General features: G+C 40.5%; 1 protein-coding gene across 1 annotated transcript; it reads left to right on the top strand.

The window, feature by feature from the left end:
* Positions 1–4,132: 4,132 nt before the first annotated feature.
* On the top strand, positions 4,133–16,531 carry SPARCL1 (SPARC like 1). The gene is made up of 8 exons (XM_075337282.1): positions 4,133–5,012; positions 5,123–5,189; positions 7,625–7,743; positions 9,619–9,739; positions 10,536–10,672; positions 10,885–11,033; positions 11,833–11,981; positions 15,835–16,531. The coding sequence occupies exons 1-8, from the start codon at positions 4,179–4,181 to the stop codon at positions 15,861–15,863; spliced, it is 1,605 nt and encodes a 534-aa protein (XP_075193397.1). The 5' UTR covers positions 4,133–4,178; the 3' UTR covers positions 15,864–16,531.
* The last annotated feature ends 821 nt before the right edge of the window (positions 16,532–17,352 follow it).

Genomic DNA, 17,352 nt, shown 5'->3' with positions numbered 1-17,352 from the left:
TCTTGAATGTGTGGAGGGTACAATGAAATCTCAAGACTATCAAGGGATTCAAGAGACAAATGTGCTGACCAGTGTCAGAAAGTTTGGTCTCATTTGCACGTCATGGCTCTTGCACCTGGATAATGACTCAAAAAACACAGCTAAAAACACCCAAGAAATGGCTAAGAGGAAAACATTGTACTATTCTGAAGTGGCCTTCTATGAGCCCTGACCTAAATCCTATTGAGCATCTTTGTAAAGAGCTCAAACATGCAGTCTGGAAAAGGCAACCTTCAAACACGAGACAATTGGAGCAGTTTGTTCTTGAGGAGTGGGCCAAAATGCCTGTCGAGAGGTGCAGAAGTCTCATTGACAGTTACAGGAATTGTTTGATTTCAGTGATTGCCTCAAAAGGTTGTGTAACAAAATATTAAGTTAAGAGTACCATCAAATTTGTCCAGGCCTATTTCATGACTTTTATTTATTTTTTTTAAATTCTGTGTAAACATGGTTGAAAAGCAATGTCTGACTTTCATTTGCTAATTTTCATAGATTTTTGTTATTTATTACTTTTGTCAGATTCAAGTTATTTCTGTGACCATTCTGGGTTCTTCTTTCATTAAACAAGGGTTGCCAACAAATTTGACCACGTGTTTAATATCCCTCACACACACACTGCCCCTCTTGTATAATATCCCCCTACACACACTGCTCTTTTTTATAATATTCTCACACACACTGCCCCTCTGTACAATATCCCCCCCACACACACTAACCCTCTGTGTAATATCCCCCCACACACTGCCACTCTATATAATATCCCCCCACACACTGTTCATTTTAAAAGATTTTTTATTACTTTTGTCAGATTCAAGTTATTTCTGTGACCAATGTGGGTTTTTCTTTCATTAAATGAGGGGTACCAATAATTTTGACCACGCGTGTACATGAAAAGATAAAGGAAAAGTGCGTTACTGTAGATCTTAGTATGAATCACATAGCACATAGAAAGCTGTAATTCTGTTAAAACTACTTCAAACAGTCCAAGCAAAACAATGTGTGACACAGTGGGGTAGTGGACGACTTTTATTTTTGATTCTGTCTGAATCGCTGAGTCAAGGAATCAGCTGTTACGAGGGGGACCCAGGGAAGCGTGCCAATATGGGAAATGGACAGCTTCCGCCGGTCAAGGTCCACTGTGCGGTGTAAGGGACCGCTGCTATGGTCAGGAAAGAGTGAGCGGGTTGCTACTAGTGACCGTCTGCAATGTCACAGACGATCTATGTACACCGGTCCGCCCTAACCCGTGAGGGTTGTATGGCTCGGGGCTCCTCGTTCAGTGTACTTGTTGCACGGGGACGCACAGAGGTGCCTACGCACGTGTGCCAGCGGGAGTCACAGGAATATGGCACGAGGGTAGCACAGAGGTGCCCATGCACGTGTGCTTCAGTAATAGGTGAGTCCGACAGAGACTCTAGGAGCTCACCTGGGACAGGAACACAGCCTGCTAAACAGAATACTGCCAGAGCAGCAAGGCAGGGGCAAGACCTGCAAACCAGGTGTTGCCTAAGCAGCAAGGGCAAAGCCCACAAAAGACAATGACGTCTGTACAGTGGCATGGCAGCACGCTGCCAGACATCCAAACATAGAAGGACGGTCGCGCGCCGCCATGAAGGCAGGGGGAGCTTTTAAGGAGGCGTAGCTCCACCCAAGGGCGGGCGCGAGACGGACGTGACGCAATCAGGATTCGTGACGTCCTGGCCCGGCCAGTCAGGATTCAGCACATCACCAGCCTCGTCATCGGGCCGTGTGAGATCAGTGAGCGAATCAGAAGATGTCATGTGGGGCACATGCTCATCTTCCTGCCTCTGGGTCATAAAGGCGGGATCCTCGGTTTCACAATGTGCACAGATAAGGGAAGTCCTGCTGCTTCCTTGAGCATCCATCCTTTGCACACTGCGCAACCTCCCAGACCCTCTGTGATGCCAAGCAGGAGGGCACGTGGCAGGCAAGGGATGGGAGACCGCCCCACTCCCTGCAAAGGGAGAACCACTAGGTGTCACCCTTCTGCTGTGTCTGTGAGCAGGTATCTCCTGCAGACTGCGCAGTCTCCTAGACCTTCGGCGCTGCTGAACAGAAGGGCTTGTGGCAGACAAGGAATGGGAGACTACCTCATTCCTTGCAACCGGAGAGCCACAAGGTGTAACAATCAGCTATCTACGTAAAACTAACCAAATGAGGTCTTTAAATGTTTCTACACAAATGTATAAATAATAATAATGTTAGTTTTTGTTTAGTAACTCCCAGCTTACACACAGGACCTATTGTTAAATTTCATTGTTTCCCATCTAAATTCCCAAAATAAAAGCACTCACTGCATTTTTTTATAGCGTGTTTTCAATAAGTTCTATTTTCACTTTTTTCTTTCTAGTGTGCATCATTAATAGTGGAACATGGTGTAACATCTGGATTAAAGGTAAATCAGTAAGTGAATCTTGTATTTTAAGAAACAATATACTGTACAAGGTGACAATGTACAATTCACCTTTAACCAATTTACTGCCAAGGAACAGAAAGCTAAAACAAACATCTTGGGATCATATTTAGAGATGAGCGGACCCGTGGCAGTCTGGGTTTATCGGATTTGGATGGACTTTGAGATCCGGATTTCACCCCCAATCTTGAACCCCATATAAGTCAATGCGTCCCCAACTTCTGTGCTGTAAAATGGTTGTGGTAATTCTCTTTTTCTCTGCTCCACTGCACTGCAGCCTTTCAACTAACTTTGTCAGCATACGAACAGGACCCAAACTCGGCCATGGACTTTTTTTTTTAAGTTCATGTACGAGTCCGAGACCCAGACACCCGCTGTTCAGTACGAACACTGACCTTTACAGTTCAGGTTCCCTCATCTCTAATCATAGTAATTCCAAGTAACCCTACCTTCCTCTAAAATTATGCTGCAATTCAATCAATCAATCAATTAATATTTGGTATTCACTGCTTATTTGAAGTCTGTGTCTGGTCCTAGTTCTGTGTAAAAGAGATGGGCAAAGTGTAAGCAGAATAAGGCCTGTTTCCCACGTCAGTGAAAAACAGACGTTTTTCACTGACGTTTAAAAAATGCATATGGTTCTCTGTGTGCCGTTATTCACACCACACGTGGGTTGTCCATGTGCAATCTGTGATCCGTGATTGCATATGGACGTATACTCACCTGTCCCGTTCCTGCTGTCCATGGTGCTGAAGTCTCCAGCTCTGCATCATCCGGCCCCCACTGTCTGACATCTGCAGCTACTTCCAGGTCGGCTCTGGCTGCATTCATAAATATGCATACCATAATGACCCGGCCAGGAAGCTGCAGAGAGCAGAGGCTGCACAGAGCGTCGCTGGAAAAGGTGAGTTGAAAAGGTTTTTTATTTTCAATGTACGTTTTTTTCTGGTACGTGTTTCACGGATCACACCATAGTGTGGTCCATGGGACATCAGTGATGCCAGAAAAAAACGGACATGTCTCCGTGCGGCAATCACACACACGGGTCTCATTACCTCTCTTACCAATTCTGTTTTTCTTCACTGTCATTGTTCCCTGCAGCTCAGGTATATATATATATATATATATATGTATAATATATATATATAAATATATAAATTATTTTTTTCATATATATATATATATATATATATATATTATACAGTATATATATGGGGAGATGTGTGCAAATGACGTAGACTTAAGTGACAGGCTCTGAACATATTGAACTTTTATATTTATGCATGAATGAGACTATAAGTGAGTGGTAAGTGCTAAATTGATGAGTTTTAATTATGCCTGGATCACAGCATACATTAGGTACCATACATATATTTTTTTATTTCTCAGGTTTTATTTTGTGTCAAATGTGGGGTAGTTGACTCAATAAAACCACTAAGCAATGAAAAGCTTAATTCATTTCACTTAAACATACAAAATATAATAGGTCACCTGAAACTTTTCCTCACCCTAAAACCAATTATAGTAGAGTAGTAGTTAATGTACCTATCCAGAGTTTTATATGGGTAAATAAAAATTGCACTTTTTTGTTTGCTCACTTATTGACTTTCTGTGCTATTAATTCTTTTTAATGTAGTTACGTGAAGGCATAAAGGAGCAGAATCAGAAAGAAAAAGTCGTCATTGATCAACATGCCATCACCGAAATGGATACAAGCACGGAAAGCATCATAGATAGTAAACTAAGCGGGAAAGCAGACGATTCCAAAACTAAGGCAGGGATATTTTCACTGGAATCCTTCTTGAATCTGTTTAGTGAGGGCAATGATAGACTATCACCTCTGGATGGTAAATATAATCAGACCAATATTTCAGAAAGCAAAAAAGAAGGATATTCTGTTAATGGGACAGATGAAATGGATATCCAAGCACAAAAAGAACATATATCACAAAGTCAAGAGTCTGAAAATAATGATCAGGAACTTTCTTCTGATGAACTTTCAGAACAATATGGAAGTTCTCCAATAGAACACAAGAATAAAAATGTAAAACCTACAACAGAAAGTAACACAGGGTATTCAAATATTCTAGAGGGGATATATAATGATGAAGAGTTACGATATATTTTAAACATTAGTCACAATCTGGATACCATGATACAAAACATCAATAATGACACTGACAAGCTCTATGTAGAGGAACCATCGTCTGAAGATGCGATTGACATCAAGGACTTGGAGACTGTAACTAACAAGAAAGAAGACGTTAAGGATGATGATGTTGAGACTTCTAGAGATGACAATTTGGTTAAAGAAGAAAATGGTGTCAAGACAAGAATCATATTCAGTGATCATGTAAGAAAACAGAAGGAATCTGATGCAGGAGAGCAACAAAACCAGCACTTAGAAAATATTGGGAATAGTAACAGAGTAAAAGACGTTGACTCCGCTAAAATGTTTGGTACTGACCAAAATGATGAAAATACAGATAAAGTAGCCACTGCACTTCCAACATATAACAAGAACAGTGGAGAACTGCATGTAAGCTGCTATAACTATTAATTGTGTAATAAAAATAGATTTTTCGTTTGTGATATATCTATATAACATTTGTGATATTTCCAGATAAATTCACTTTTTCTCTTTTCAAGGATTTCAATGTTTCTATTCAAAAAGAGGAAGGAAGTTTGGAACTAAGTAATATGAATCTCTCTGCAGGTGAGCGGCTGACATCTGTTTATAGCTTTATATTATATACTTTAGTGTAGAACCTTCTATGGGTGACAAGGGTCCATACAGCACATAGAAAGAAAGGATGGACAAGGAGAATGGGACGCCACATACACATCAGATAGTAATCTAGACCTCAGCACAATCAGATGAAAATACTCTGTGTAAGGTAACCTAAAGACCTCAAAATTGGGAATGCATATTGCTTTGGTATTAAGGAGGAAGAGGAGGGTGACGGGGTTATATAAATTGGGAGCGCATATTGCTTGGTATTAAGGAGGAAGAGGAGGGTGGAGGGGGTATATAAATTGGGAACGCATATTACTTGGTATTAAGAAGGAAGAGGAGGGTGGAGGGGATATATAAATTGGGAACGCATATTGCTTGCTATTAAGGAGGAAGAGGAGGGTGGAAGGGTATATAATTTTTTTAAACTATTTTCAAGTCAAGTTTCCAAAACATTAAATACTATGGTGAAGATAAACAAATGTTTACCCGTTAGAAATGTATTACATGTATAATCCTTAGAAAATTATATTCTTGACACTATATAAAAATAAATAAATAAATAAAAAATAGCTTTCTAACTTGCCACCCAAGTCTTGTAAGCATTATCTTGTTATAATATTATTATTATTATTATTTATTGTTATTAATGCTCCATTTATTCCATGGCGTTGTACATGTGAAAAAGGGGCACACATAGACAAGTACAATAATCATGAACAATACAAGGCACAGACTGGTACAGGAGGAGAGAGGACCCTGCCCGTGAGGGCTCACAGTCTACAAGGGATAGGTGAGGATACAGTAGGTGAGGTGAGGTTATAGCAAGGATGATTTCAATTGAGGCTTATGTCGCGGGCGGCGGGGCGCTGCGCTCGCTAACGCTCGGGTCCGGTGCTGCTGCTGCTCGATGGCTCGAGCGGTGGGCCGGATCCGGGGACTCGAGCAGCGCTCCTCGCCCGTGAGTGAAAAGGTGGGTGGTTTGTTTGGGGATTTAGTCCGTGACGCCACCCACGGGTTGTCGTGAAGATGGGCACCAGCGCTGCTGGTGACGGGGATCCCGGGAGCGATGGTAGGGAGCAGCTGGGATGTTGTTTTCCCCCTCCGTGGGTAGGGGTTGGTGGTCCCGGGGCCCGGTGGTGTGACGGGGAGGCAGGGTCGGTGAGGTGCAGGGTTGCAGGGACAGCACGCCGCGGTGCCGCATGGCTCGGGTGTACTCACTCAGCAAGAGATGCACAAAGTCTCCGGTAAACCAAACGGCTGGATGGACGGGTCCCACAGCCGGCTGCAGTGTCTCTCCCCAGACAGGTGATGGCGGCTGTCTTTCCCTGCACCTTTGTGTACTGTCTTGACAACGATGGGTTCCCAACGGTAGTCCGCTCCCCGGTGTATGGATACCGGAGGAGCCCGTTTTGCCCGCAGGCGCTGGCCCTTGGACTTCTAGCTGGTGGCGGTGGCTGTATGTCCTCACGGTGTGAGCGGTTGCCTTCAATCGGGACTTGGTTGTTAAGGAACCCTGGGGGTTCCTGTCACATTCGGATTTGACTATTGACGGCGGCTCCAAGCTTGGTCATGGTCCGATGGCCCTGCCTGGGTGTGCTTAGCTTAGTTCCGTTCCCCGGTCTGATACCGGTGGGCCACCGCCCAGCCCCGGTCCTTACAGCTCTGCGGAGTTCCACCAACTCCTGCAGACGGCCACCACCGTCTGCCAACCTTGCTCTCAGTGCCTGGGCTCCAACCCAGACACTTGCAGTCCATGACCTCTCACTTTCACCTCCTAGACTCTCTCTACTCCAGACTCTAACTGACTGCTTTTCCTGCCTCCAGGCCTGTGAACTCCTCGGTGGGTGGGGCCAACCGCCTGGCTCCGCCCCACCTGGTGTGGACATCAGACCCTGGAGGGAGGCAACAAGGGTTTAGTGTCTGACTAATGTTACTGTCCGGGGGTGTGTGTGTGTTTTGTCTGTGGCTACCTGGCTAGTCCAGGGCACCACACTTACAAGAATATTTATAAGTCTTGGAGAAATGTTTAGGTGTCTGGTCACTGCCATAGAAACATATCCTCTAATTTTTGTATGAGGTGATGTCATAGTGCTGGTGTTGCATCTGTTTTTATTATTTAATGTTTGCAGGTTACTAGTTCACTTTACATTAGTCAGATCCAGTTAGTACAAACTACCAAATCATGCATTAAAATAAGTTCTTATCCCTTATAACAAATAAATAAGATGTAGTCTGCAACTAACGTATTCAGATCTCTCAACACTTTATGTGGATTGGTGACATTGATATCAATGAATGAAAGGATGGCGGGAGACAATCTTGATCCATTGATCCTATTTAACAAGGAAGAGAACTTCTCTTCCACCTAAAGTATTCCTGTCATGTTAATAATTTAATATATTATTTATTTACAGACCAATGCATCCATTTCCACTGTAAAAGAGGGAAGATATGTAAAACTGATGGACATGGGAAACCTTTTTGTGTTTGTGAAGACCCGGTTAATTGTTTACCTGGTAACAGAAACGACTTTGTAAGTAAAATATATCCTTAATTGTTGAACACTTATAAGATAGCTGGGGTGACAAGAGGTCACATAGGATACTAGTTCTCATCCCAGCACTGGATACACATCTAATAGGTTTGTCATGGACTCCTGAGCGGGAGCAAATGAAACAAGACAGATGATAAACAGGGCAACACAAAAAGTCTGTAAGGTCACGAGACCTCTTGGTGTAATCTGCACAACCAATTCCATCTCTATCTTGGGGTGCTTGGAGCACAGAATAATTTGCACTGGGAAATCTATATTCACACTCTATGATAGCTATATCAATGCACTCTTCCTATTGTCATTCCCACAAACTATCAGTGAAACACTTCTCCTGACCCATTTCAATAGCAGTGGACCACAGTCATCCACAAATACAGTATATGCCTGACAGATGTTTGTAGCTAAAATATCCCAGATATATCCTCCATTTGATTCCTCCTACTACATTAACCGACATGTCATGGCATGGCTGTCTCACAAAAGCTTACAGGGCATCATTATGGAGAAGTCTACCATTAAAAATAAAACCACCTCCCTTCAGACGTAAACCCCAAGACCACACATTCCCATCACCAAACCTCACAAGCAGTCAAAGCATAAAAACACCATGCAGCAAGGATCTTAGCTGATGATGTTAGACAGAGTGCTTGGAGATGTCAGTGATCCACTCCCCAGAGATCAAGATCAAATCAACAGGCACCAGAATTAGACCTTCAACAAACATGATGCTTATCCATTAAGCGATCTAAATATTCCACAAAAAGGTCTAGAAATTTAAAAAGCTAAATAGATGTCAATGGTGACTCACCACTGGTTAAAAGGCCAAATGCCCAAATACATTTATTATACTCACAAGTTAGAGTGAACCTGTCCTGTAAAAGCAATTAACAAGAAGATATGGAGTTAATCTGGGGGTTAAAAGAATTCTGTAGCCGTGCAGTCACTGAACTAAGAACCCCCGCTACCTGGAGGAAATTAACTTTATTCCACCTGGTAACCTCTGGCTTTAAGTCATAGAGATGCAGCCACAGCAGCTTCATTCACCATACGTTGAGCAGTAGCTGTAACTACATCTTGGCACTGACAGACAGCCAGCTCCTCAGTGTATCAGTACAGAGCTGGCTGTCAGTCAGTCGCAGGGGGCTTTTATAGCCACTGCTCACTATGCACTGTGCGGTAACTGAACCCGCAAGCCAGCTAGATGACTATGACTGAAAGCCAAGGCTTTTGGAAGAAATAAAGTTAATTTCCTCTTGGTAATTGGACTCACAGTGCAGCAACCATAGGTTTAGAATGCTATTAACCTGCAGACTAACCCCATATCTGCAGGTTAATAGCATTTTTTTACATGACAGATCAAACAATCCAGTAGCAATCCTAAAATTCAATATTGACCCTTTAACTTGCCTTACCACATGACTTAGGATAAAAGGCCTATCTAGACACATGTTTTTGGGTGTTTGCCTCTCATTACAAAGAATAAAGTCTGATCTGGCTAGGGAAGAGGAATCTGACCGGTCATCTGAGGGGGAAAGTTTCTCCTTGTGGAGTATTCCAAACCAGCGGAAGGAGACTTAAAGGCAAGGCAATAATCATCTGGGAATTTAGACATGCAAATATCTTCTTCAGAGCCCTCCTGTCAGAGGCCTCTCACCTCTGGACATCCTCAGGTGCTACTAATGCACTCTATATAGCTATAGCCATGATTGGAGACTTGTTACAGCATTCAATGTGAGTATAAACCATTGTAGCCAAGGAAGTAAATTATTTCTTCTAACACAAACCAATGATAACCTCTATAATGACTTTAGTGGCATTAAACTGAATGTATTCTTTTTACTTTTATATCTTTAGGTCTGTGGGACAGATAATAAAACTTACACAAGTACTTGTCACCTATTTGGCACAAAATGCCACCTTGAAGGCACCAAGGAAAGAAGTCATCTTCATTTGGACTATCAAGGGCCATGCAAATGTAAGATGCCTCACAATGTTACCATGATCCATAAAATTTGTAATTGATGATAACAGGGCAGCTGCAGAAATGACATTGAAATATAAATCGGCATTTGCATTCTTGAGGTATATTGCTGGAAATACACACTGTACCCTTGACTTGTTTTAGCCGTATCAAAGAGATTGAATAAGTCAATAAACCTGTTCCTATGAAGTATCATAAAAATATAAGTCGTACAACAGAAACAGAAAATCCACTGAATAGCGGCACCACACAGTAAAAGGAGGAGGTGTACTTACAGGAATCCTTGTGGAGTCACAGTAAGGCAGGACAGCAATGCTAATCTCCATGTATAGTCCCAGGAACTGGTCCAAGTTTCAAATAACATAGAAATCACGGGGCACTCAGCCTTCAGTCCAGTGTTTATTTTTGGTCCATGGAGGGGACCCGTAGAAGCGCCTGGTCGGCCTGAAACGGCCGTCGTCCAAAGAGCTCTCCCTCATCGCCCCCCTCCCCTGCTATAATATGGATTCATCTGCTGTTGTATACTTGAAATTAAAAAATAAACAGTGGACTGAAGGCTGAGTGCCCCGTGAATTCTACGGTATGTCATAAAGCTATAAGCGTCAACAAAATGTAGAGATACAAAGTTAGACGTTTGAGTTTTCTTTCAAGCAGACTGCAAAATTCTATGAAAAAGTTCGACTGTCGGCAGGTGAAATGTGAATCTTATCCTGTTTATCTTACATAGAACATTAGCCCTATAAAGGCTTACTCCATGGTTTGCTATTGTATAATTCTGTATTTTCTATAGACATACCTCCTTGTACAGAATATGAACTCACACATTTTCCATTCAGAATGAGAGACTGGCTGAAAAATGTTCTTATGCAGCTTTATGAAAGAGATAACGAAAACACTGGTCTTCTCTCGGAGAAGCAGAAAAGCAAGGTGAGACAAGTCTCGTTCTTTCCTTTTTTGTCTCACAATATTATAGCGCTAATGATTAATAGAGAATAAAGAGTACGGTTCTACAAAACGTAAACTTTAGCATTGCTACAGTTTGGGTTTAAGAACCATCTAATTATTTATGGCTGGAGGACTGTGGTGGGCCATCTACCATACCGGTAAGGGTGAAATTTCCATTTCAATCATATTATTAGGTGAAGAAAATCTATGACGATGAGAAACGACTGCAGGATGGTGACCACAACATTGAGCTTTTGGTGAAAGATTTTCAGAAAAACTACAACATGTACATCTATCCAGTTCACTGGCAGTTTCACCAGCTGGACCGGCATTTAGTTGACAGGTAGGAGAGTCAGGACTGCAATATTATTTCATGAAATTACTTCGCAATGTAACTTACTGAGAATACCAAAGTGTTATAGTATTTACGTTGTGAAGTTACTGAGTAGGGAAATAAGTTAAGATTAATAAAAAGTATTAAAAAAACCCAAAATGAATTAAAGATAATTTTTCCCTAAAAATGTTGGTTTTGTTTTTGGAAAAGTGTGAACATATTTTGTATTGTTTGAATTGTATGGTTCAGTATGGTAAAAAGTGCAACTACTGTGGAAAAAACAAAACCAAAAAGAATAAGTCCCAAAGTACACAATCTAGTACAGTAAAACTGAAATGCTGGAGGACAAATAGAGGAAGGCCCATGACATATGATAATATAATAAAACAGAAAAGTTTATTAATATACCGTAACAACACAGCAATTATTTATAAAGAAATTAGACGAAGGTCCTAACAGAGCCCTGTGTTGGAGAAACGCACGTAAAGGTGGGCCCAGCTCTCCTTTGTCCGCAAGTCACCCTCTTTTTGTCCGCACCATGTCTCAAGGTAGTTACTCTCATCTATATCTCTGTATAACGGTCACCGCCAGGGATGGTACTGGGGTGAGCAAAAGTGGATCCACTGGACCATAGGGGATCCCCGGGCCTACCCTTACAAGCTGTATCTCTGACAGTCCCATAGAGATTGAATAGAGCCGTGTTTTAGCATTCAAAGTGCCGATCCAGGAGTTATCACTCACTCTATTTATATAGGTATACAGTAATAAACTGGAATACACTTGTAAATTTCTTTTTATTTTATTGTAGGCTTCTTACACACTCAGAGCTGGCAGCCCTTCGAGCACCACTGATTCCAATAGAGCATTGTGTGAATGCATTTTTACAGGAGTGTAACTCCAACAAGGACAGACACATCTCTCTTTGGGAATGGTGTCGCTGTTTTGGAATCAAAGAAGGTATGACTGATGTGCAAGAAAAAAACAGAACCAAAACTTGAAATTAATGTCAACTTCTGCAACCAAGTTTTCTTTATTAGGTCAATGCATCAAAAATTAAAGGTCAACTTTACAAATAGTCTTGATTACAATTCACTACAACTCTTATGCAGATCTATGGAACACTATGATATTAGACAGTCACGTAAACAAACTAATCCTGCAGTCATACACTCTCCCATCTTTTTCCTTCTGCTTGATGACCCACAGGGGACAAAAATGTGAGACATGTGGAAAGGAGAATGACTGAAGGATCAGGCTACACAGGGTCTGTTTACAGTCTGTAGCCACAGATAGAAGTAAAGGTTCTGATCGGGGTGCACTCACTTAAGATGGAGGTGTGCTGGTAGAGAGGATAATAATCCCACGTAGTCAATTCTCAAAAATCACCACACTCTCAGTGTGCTCAGTGTGCTCAAATTTTAGTAAAATACAAGTGCATCTAAATAAATTAGAATATCATCAAAAAGTTAATTTATTTCAGTAATTCAATACAAAAAGGGAACACACATATTATATATAGTCATTACACACAGAGTGATCTATTTCAAGTGTTTATCTCTGTTAATATTGAGGATTATGGCTTACAGCCAATGAAAACCCAAAAGTCATTATCTCAGAAAATTAGACTAATTACCACAAAACACCTGCAAAGGCTCCCTAAGCATTTAAAATGGTCCCTTAGTCTGGTTCTGTAGGCTACACAATCATGGGGAAGACTGCTGACTTGACAGATGTCCTGAAGGCAGTCATTGACACACGCCACAAGGAGGGTAATCCACAAAAGGCCATTGCTAAAGAAGCTGTCTGTTCACAGCGTGCCGTATCCAAGCATATTATTGGCAAGTTGAGTGGAAGGGAAAGGTGTGGTAGAAATATGTGCACAAGCAACTGGGACAGCCGCAGTCTTGATACGATTGTTAAGAAAAGGCCATTCAAAAGTCATGTGGGTGATTTTTGAGAATTGTAGCCACAGAGACACATAGCTATAAACATAAGCCATGGACACAAAGCATTAATGATTACTCAAGACTATCTGCAAAGCTGCTTTTATTATTGCAATTGCATTAGCGCAATAAAAATCACTGCAAAGGTGGATCTTCCCTTCATAGGACATAGGCACCTTAAAGGGAGTTTATTAGTAGGATAAACCCTTCTAAGCAGTCTATATAGGCATGTAGGATGCTGGATAAAATGACACCTTGATATCTGTGATATGTTATTCCAGAGAGGCAGATTCTCATGCAGACCAGTGTCCGGCCCATAGTCTGGAACAGCTCATTTACATATAAGAAAACCGTGGATTTCTCTGGAAGAAATGATTGCAAATATGAAGGAATCATTTTATTCAGCTTCCTACGACCCACATGACCATATAGACTGCTTAGGATGGTTTTCCTAGTGACAGATTCCCTTTAAAGTGAACCAGTCACCAAGTTTTTGCCATATAATCTGATATAATAATATAGGACATTAAAGTGGTATAATTTTGATATAATCCTTGTTTGTCTAAGGTAGTTGTAGCAGAGCTAAGACTTCTGTGCTATGTATTACCCCTCACACACTCCTGACTATCAGCTTACTGTGTACACTGAATTGCCAGCTAATCAGTGGTGGGGACGGGGTTACACAGATTAGCCTGACTGCCTGGCATGCCAAATATAGTCCTCTAGTGCTAATTGCCTGTTGATAAAATATTGATTTGTATTAAAATTAAAGCACACAGCCTAATAAGTGACACATCCCTGGAATCAGGCTCTTGTGCTCTATATTATGCAGTTCTCAGATTAAAAAGCAAAAACCTGCTGACAGATTCCCTTTAAAGGGTTTGTCCAAACTTGAGGTTGAGGTCCACAATGCTCCCAGCCTTCCAGTTTTCTGATTGCTAGGGTAGAGTGATTTCCTGATTGATTAACAGTTTAGGATAGCACTGCTGACCTGAACTGTGTGCTCCGTGTGCTGCTATAAGAGGCCACTTGTCTATGCAGCTTGGGAAAATTGGTAGGACTGAAGTTGGTTGGGAACAGGAGCTAATCGTGATCTCCAGGGATCTCAAAGAGCTTTAGGGAAGTGTTTACAAGATCATCATAAAAGAGCTTGTAACCAATGTTCATGTTTGGCCACTGCTGATAGCAGTAGTGGCAAGTTCCCTTGACAATGAACAATATAAAAGAAAACTGTTGTAGTCAGGAAAATGGAGATGACTATTAATCAAAAGTAAATAACAAAGTTGCTTGTTTTCACAAGCAATGTACAACCATATCCATGTGTGACCAGGAGAATTACCCATTACATGCATGCATTTTTAGCTGAAAATTATGTAGTATTCAGCTTCTAATATCTCTATGTATCACTACCCTAAGGCCCGTTTCACACATCCGGCATTTCGACGGATGCCGGATCCGGCACGCATGCAGTACAGTAAATGCATTTACAGTGGAAACGCAACACCATGCAGTTGTGTGCTTCATGCACAACCGCATTTGTCGGAATAGTGTCGCGCTTCCACTGTACATGAATGTACTGTACTGCATGCGTGCCGGATCCGGCATCCGGCGAAATGCCGGATGTGTGAAACGGGTCTTACAGGCTGCAGAATGCATTAGCAGTGAATCCGTCAGTGACCTCATCCTGAGCGAAAAGTCTGTTACAGTGATGAGCGAGCATTACCATGCTCAGGTGCTCAGTACTCATATCGAGCAGTTGCATGCTCAGATGGGCTCAGCTTATATACCAAGTATAATGAAAGTCAATGGTGGACTCAAGCATGTTTTTGGAAGATCTTCCAGAGTACCGAGCACCCGAGCATGGTAGTGCTCACTCATCATTAGTTTGTAATCCATATACTTCTTTTTATTCCGAACAATTTTAAGTTGATTTATGACAAAATGAAAGATCAACTTTGATTTGGTCATAAATCAGTTTACTGACAAAATAACTGTTACATGTTTTGCCCTAAAGGTGTCCATATCCTTCAACCCCCCCAAAAATATATATACTTGCACCAAATGATTCACCATGTACCAGTCAATAATTGGATAAAATCTAATGAAGACCTAGACATTCTTAATTAAAAATAAATAATTAATTTCCTATAATTAAATCTGAATTGAACAATTATCCAATTTAATATCATGAAACATTTCTACCGCATAATAATGTACCTAAGTAGCTTCCCATTGTGTCATAAATTATATATGAAAGTGATCATGTCACATCACATTACCACCGTGTTTAACCAGAGATAGGACAGGGTCTTATATTATTTTTTTGGTCTGAAAAATGGGTTAGGGCTTAATTTCAGGGGATATTTTTTTTTTCCATAAACAAAAATTAATATCTATTCCTGAACAAAAAAATAATCAACATTTAGTCAAAAATAATCAAGTCATCAAATGCTGGAACATCATCAAAACTCTCCAAACGGAATTCCATCATGAAGTTCTTGCGATCCTATTTCCTTTTTCCATACACAACAATATAACAGATTTCATGAACAAAAATCAAAAAGTGTTCAGGCAGCTACCAGAAAACATGTAAAAAAAGACCCATTCACAAATGATATATCGCCTTGAAAAAGTTATAAACTGTATGAACTCTACTGAACTCTAACTAGGGCTTATTTTTGGAGTAGGGCTTATATTTCAAGCTAAGTATCAATTTTTTTAAAAATGCTACTAGGGCTTATTTTTGGGGTAGGTTTTATTTTAAGGGAAACAGGGTATATTGCTTTTCTGTAAATGTATCATAGTCTATTAGAAAATATTCAGTGGGCATGTTTGAAGAGAAAAAAATATGTTCCCTCGTTTTACAGGCGACATTAATGAAGACTTGCTGTTCTGAACCTTCACTGAAAACCTTGAATTCTTCACGACAGACATTATGGTGATATGAAGTAATAATTGAAGGGGTATTTAAAGGATTATTCTAAATTCATCAAACAGAGCAAATTTATATAATGAAAAGTTATATAATTCCCAGTATTTTATTATCCATTTCTTGCGCTATTTTAGATCTCTGCTTGCACTCATCTAATATAGAGAAACTCGTCCTGGCTTGATCACAGGTCACAATATTGTGTTTGTACTCACCCGGTCTAGTGCAGAAGGAATATGAGGCTCTTCCTAATCTTTCCTGTTCCCATCCAGGTCGGGTGCAGCTGTAAACCTTTTCTTTCTTGGCACCACTTCAATTAGTTCTTAGGACATTTTCCAATTCTACCTTTTTTGTTAAAAAATAATCAATTTCTATAAGCAAATTTTCCTCTGTATCTCGTAAAAAAATTCTTGAAATATTGCTCACTGATTGCCTTGCTGTCTTGTGTTCTTTACCTGAAAACTACTCGAACCGTCTTCAAAACGCCTAATGATAAGTAGCACAGATAAAGCTTCTTTTAAATGGAGATGTTGTCCTGAGAACCAGAGAGAAGACGTCGAGAGAGAAACAAGATCCCATTCTTCCTTTTCTCTATACAACCTCAGTTACTTAATGGGGACATTCATTGTTGAATCTCATTGCATAGAAATCTTTTCATGTCATGTAATGGACAGCAGGTGCACGGCTAGATATATCTATAGTAGAGTTATTAGCCATGCATCTACGTGTCCATCACATAACCAAGACAGAAAGAAGAATATATGACAATGACAGCAAGCGGAGTTCTTCAAAACCTGCATTGATCCATAAAGTATTTTCACATTACACATTTTTTTTTCACTAAACCATAATACCGCATCAATAGTCTGTGGAAATATTTTCCTTAAAGAAGTGACTAATCATTAAGAATTGATTATATACTAACATAAGAATTTTTCATGCCAATTATGAATAAAATTGTGTTGTGATATCAATCCATTAACACAGATTTCATGCTTCTGTTCTTTGGTGTCTGCTCTCCAGGTTCGACATTTTTCAAAAATTACAATTCGTAAAACTACAAAGCTTAAAAATACCATTAAAAGATGTGTGCAACACTGTGACATTACTAAGGCTGTGTTTGTGATAAGAAAGTTTGATACAGTCCTAGAAGACCTCAAAGAGACTTTATCGTAGAAAACGGATGTTAACCTGGTAGTAATAATAATAATAATAATAACAATCTTATTGATACAGTGCCTACAAGTAGTATTCAACCCCCTGCAGATTTAGCAGGTTTGATAAGATGCAAATAAGTTAGAGCCTGCAAACTTCAAACAAGAGCAGGATTTATTAACAGATGCATAAATCTTACAAACCAACAAGTTGTGTTGCTCAGTTAAATTTTAATACATTTTCAACATAAAAGTGTGGGTCAATTATTATTCAACCCCTAGGTTTAATATTTTGTGGAATA

Source organism: Anomaloglossus baeobatrachus, chromosome 1 (assembly GCF_048569485.1).
Source record: "Anomaloglossus baeobatrachus isolate aAnoBae1 chromosome 1, aAnoBae1.hap1, whole genome shotgun sequence".
NCBI classification, from domain to species: Eukaryota; Metazoa; Chordata; class Amphibia; order Anura; family Aromobatidae; genus Anomaloglossus; species Anomaloglossus baeobatrachus.
Note: the sequence above shows the minus strand (reverse complement) of the source record. Positions and strands in the feature narration are given on the sequence as shown.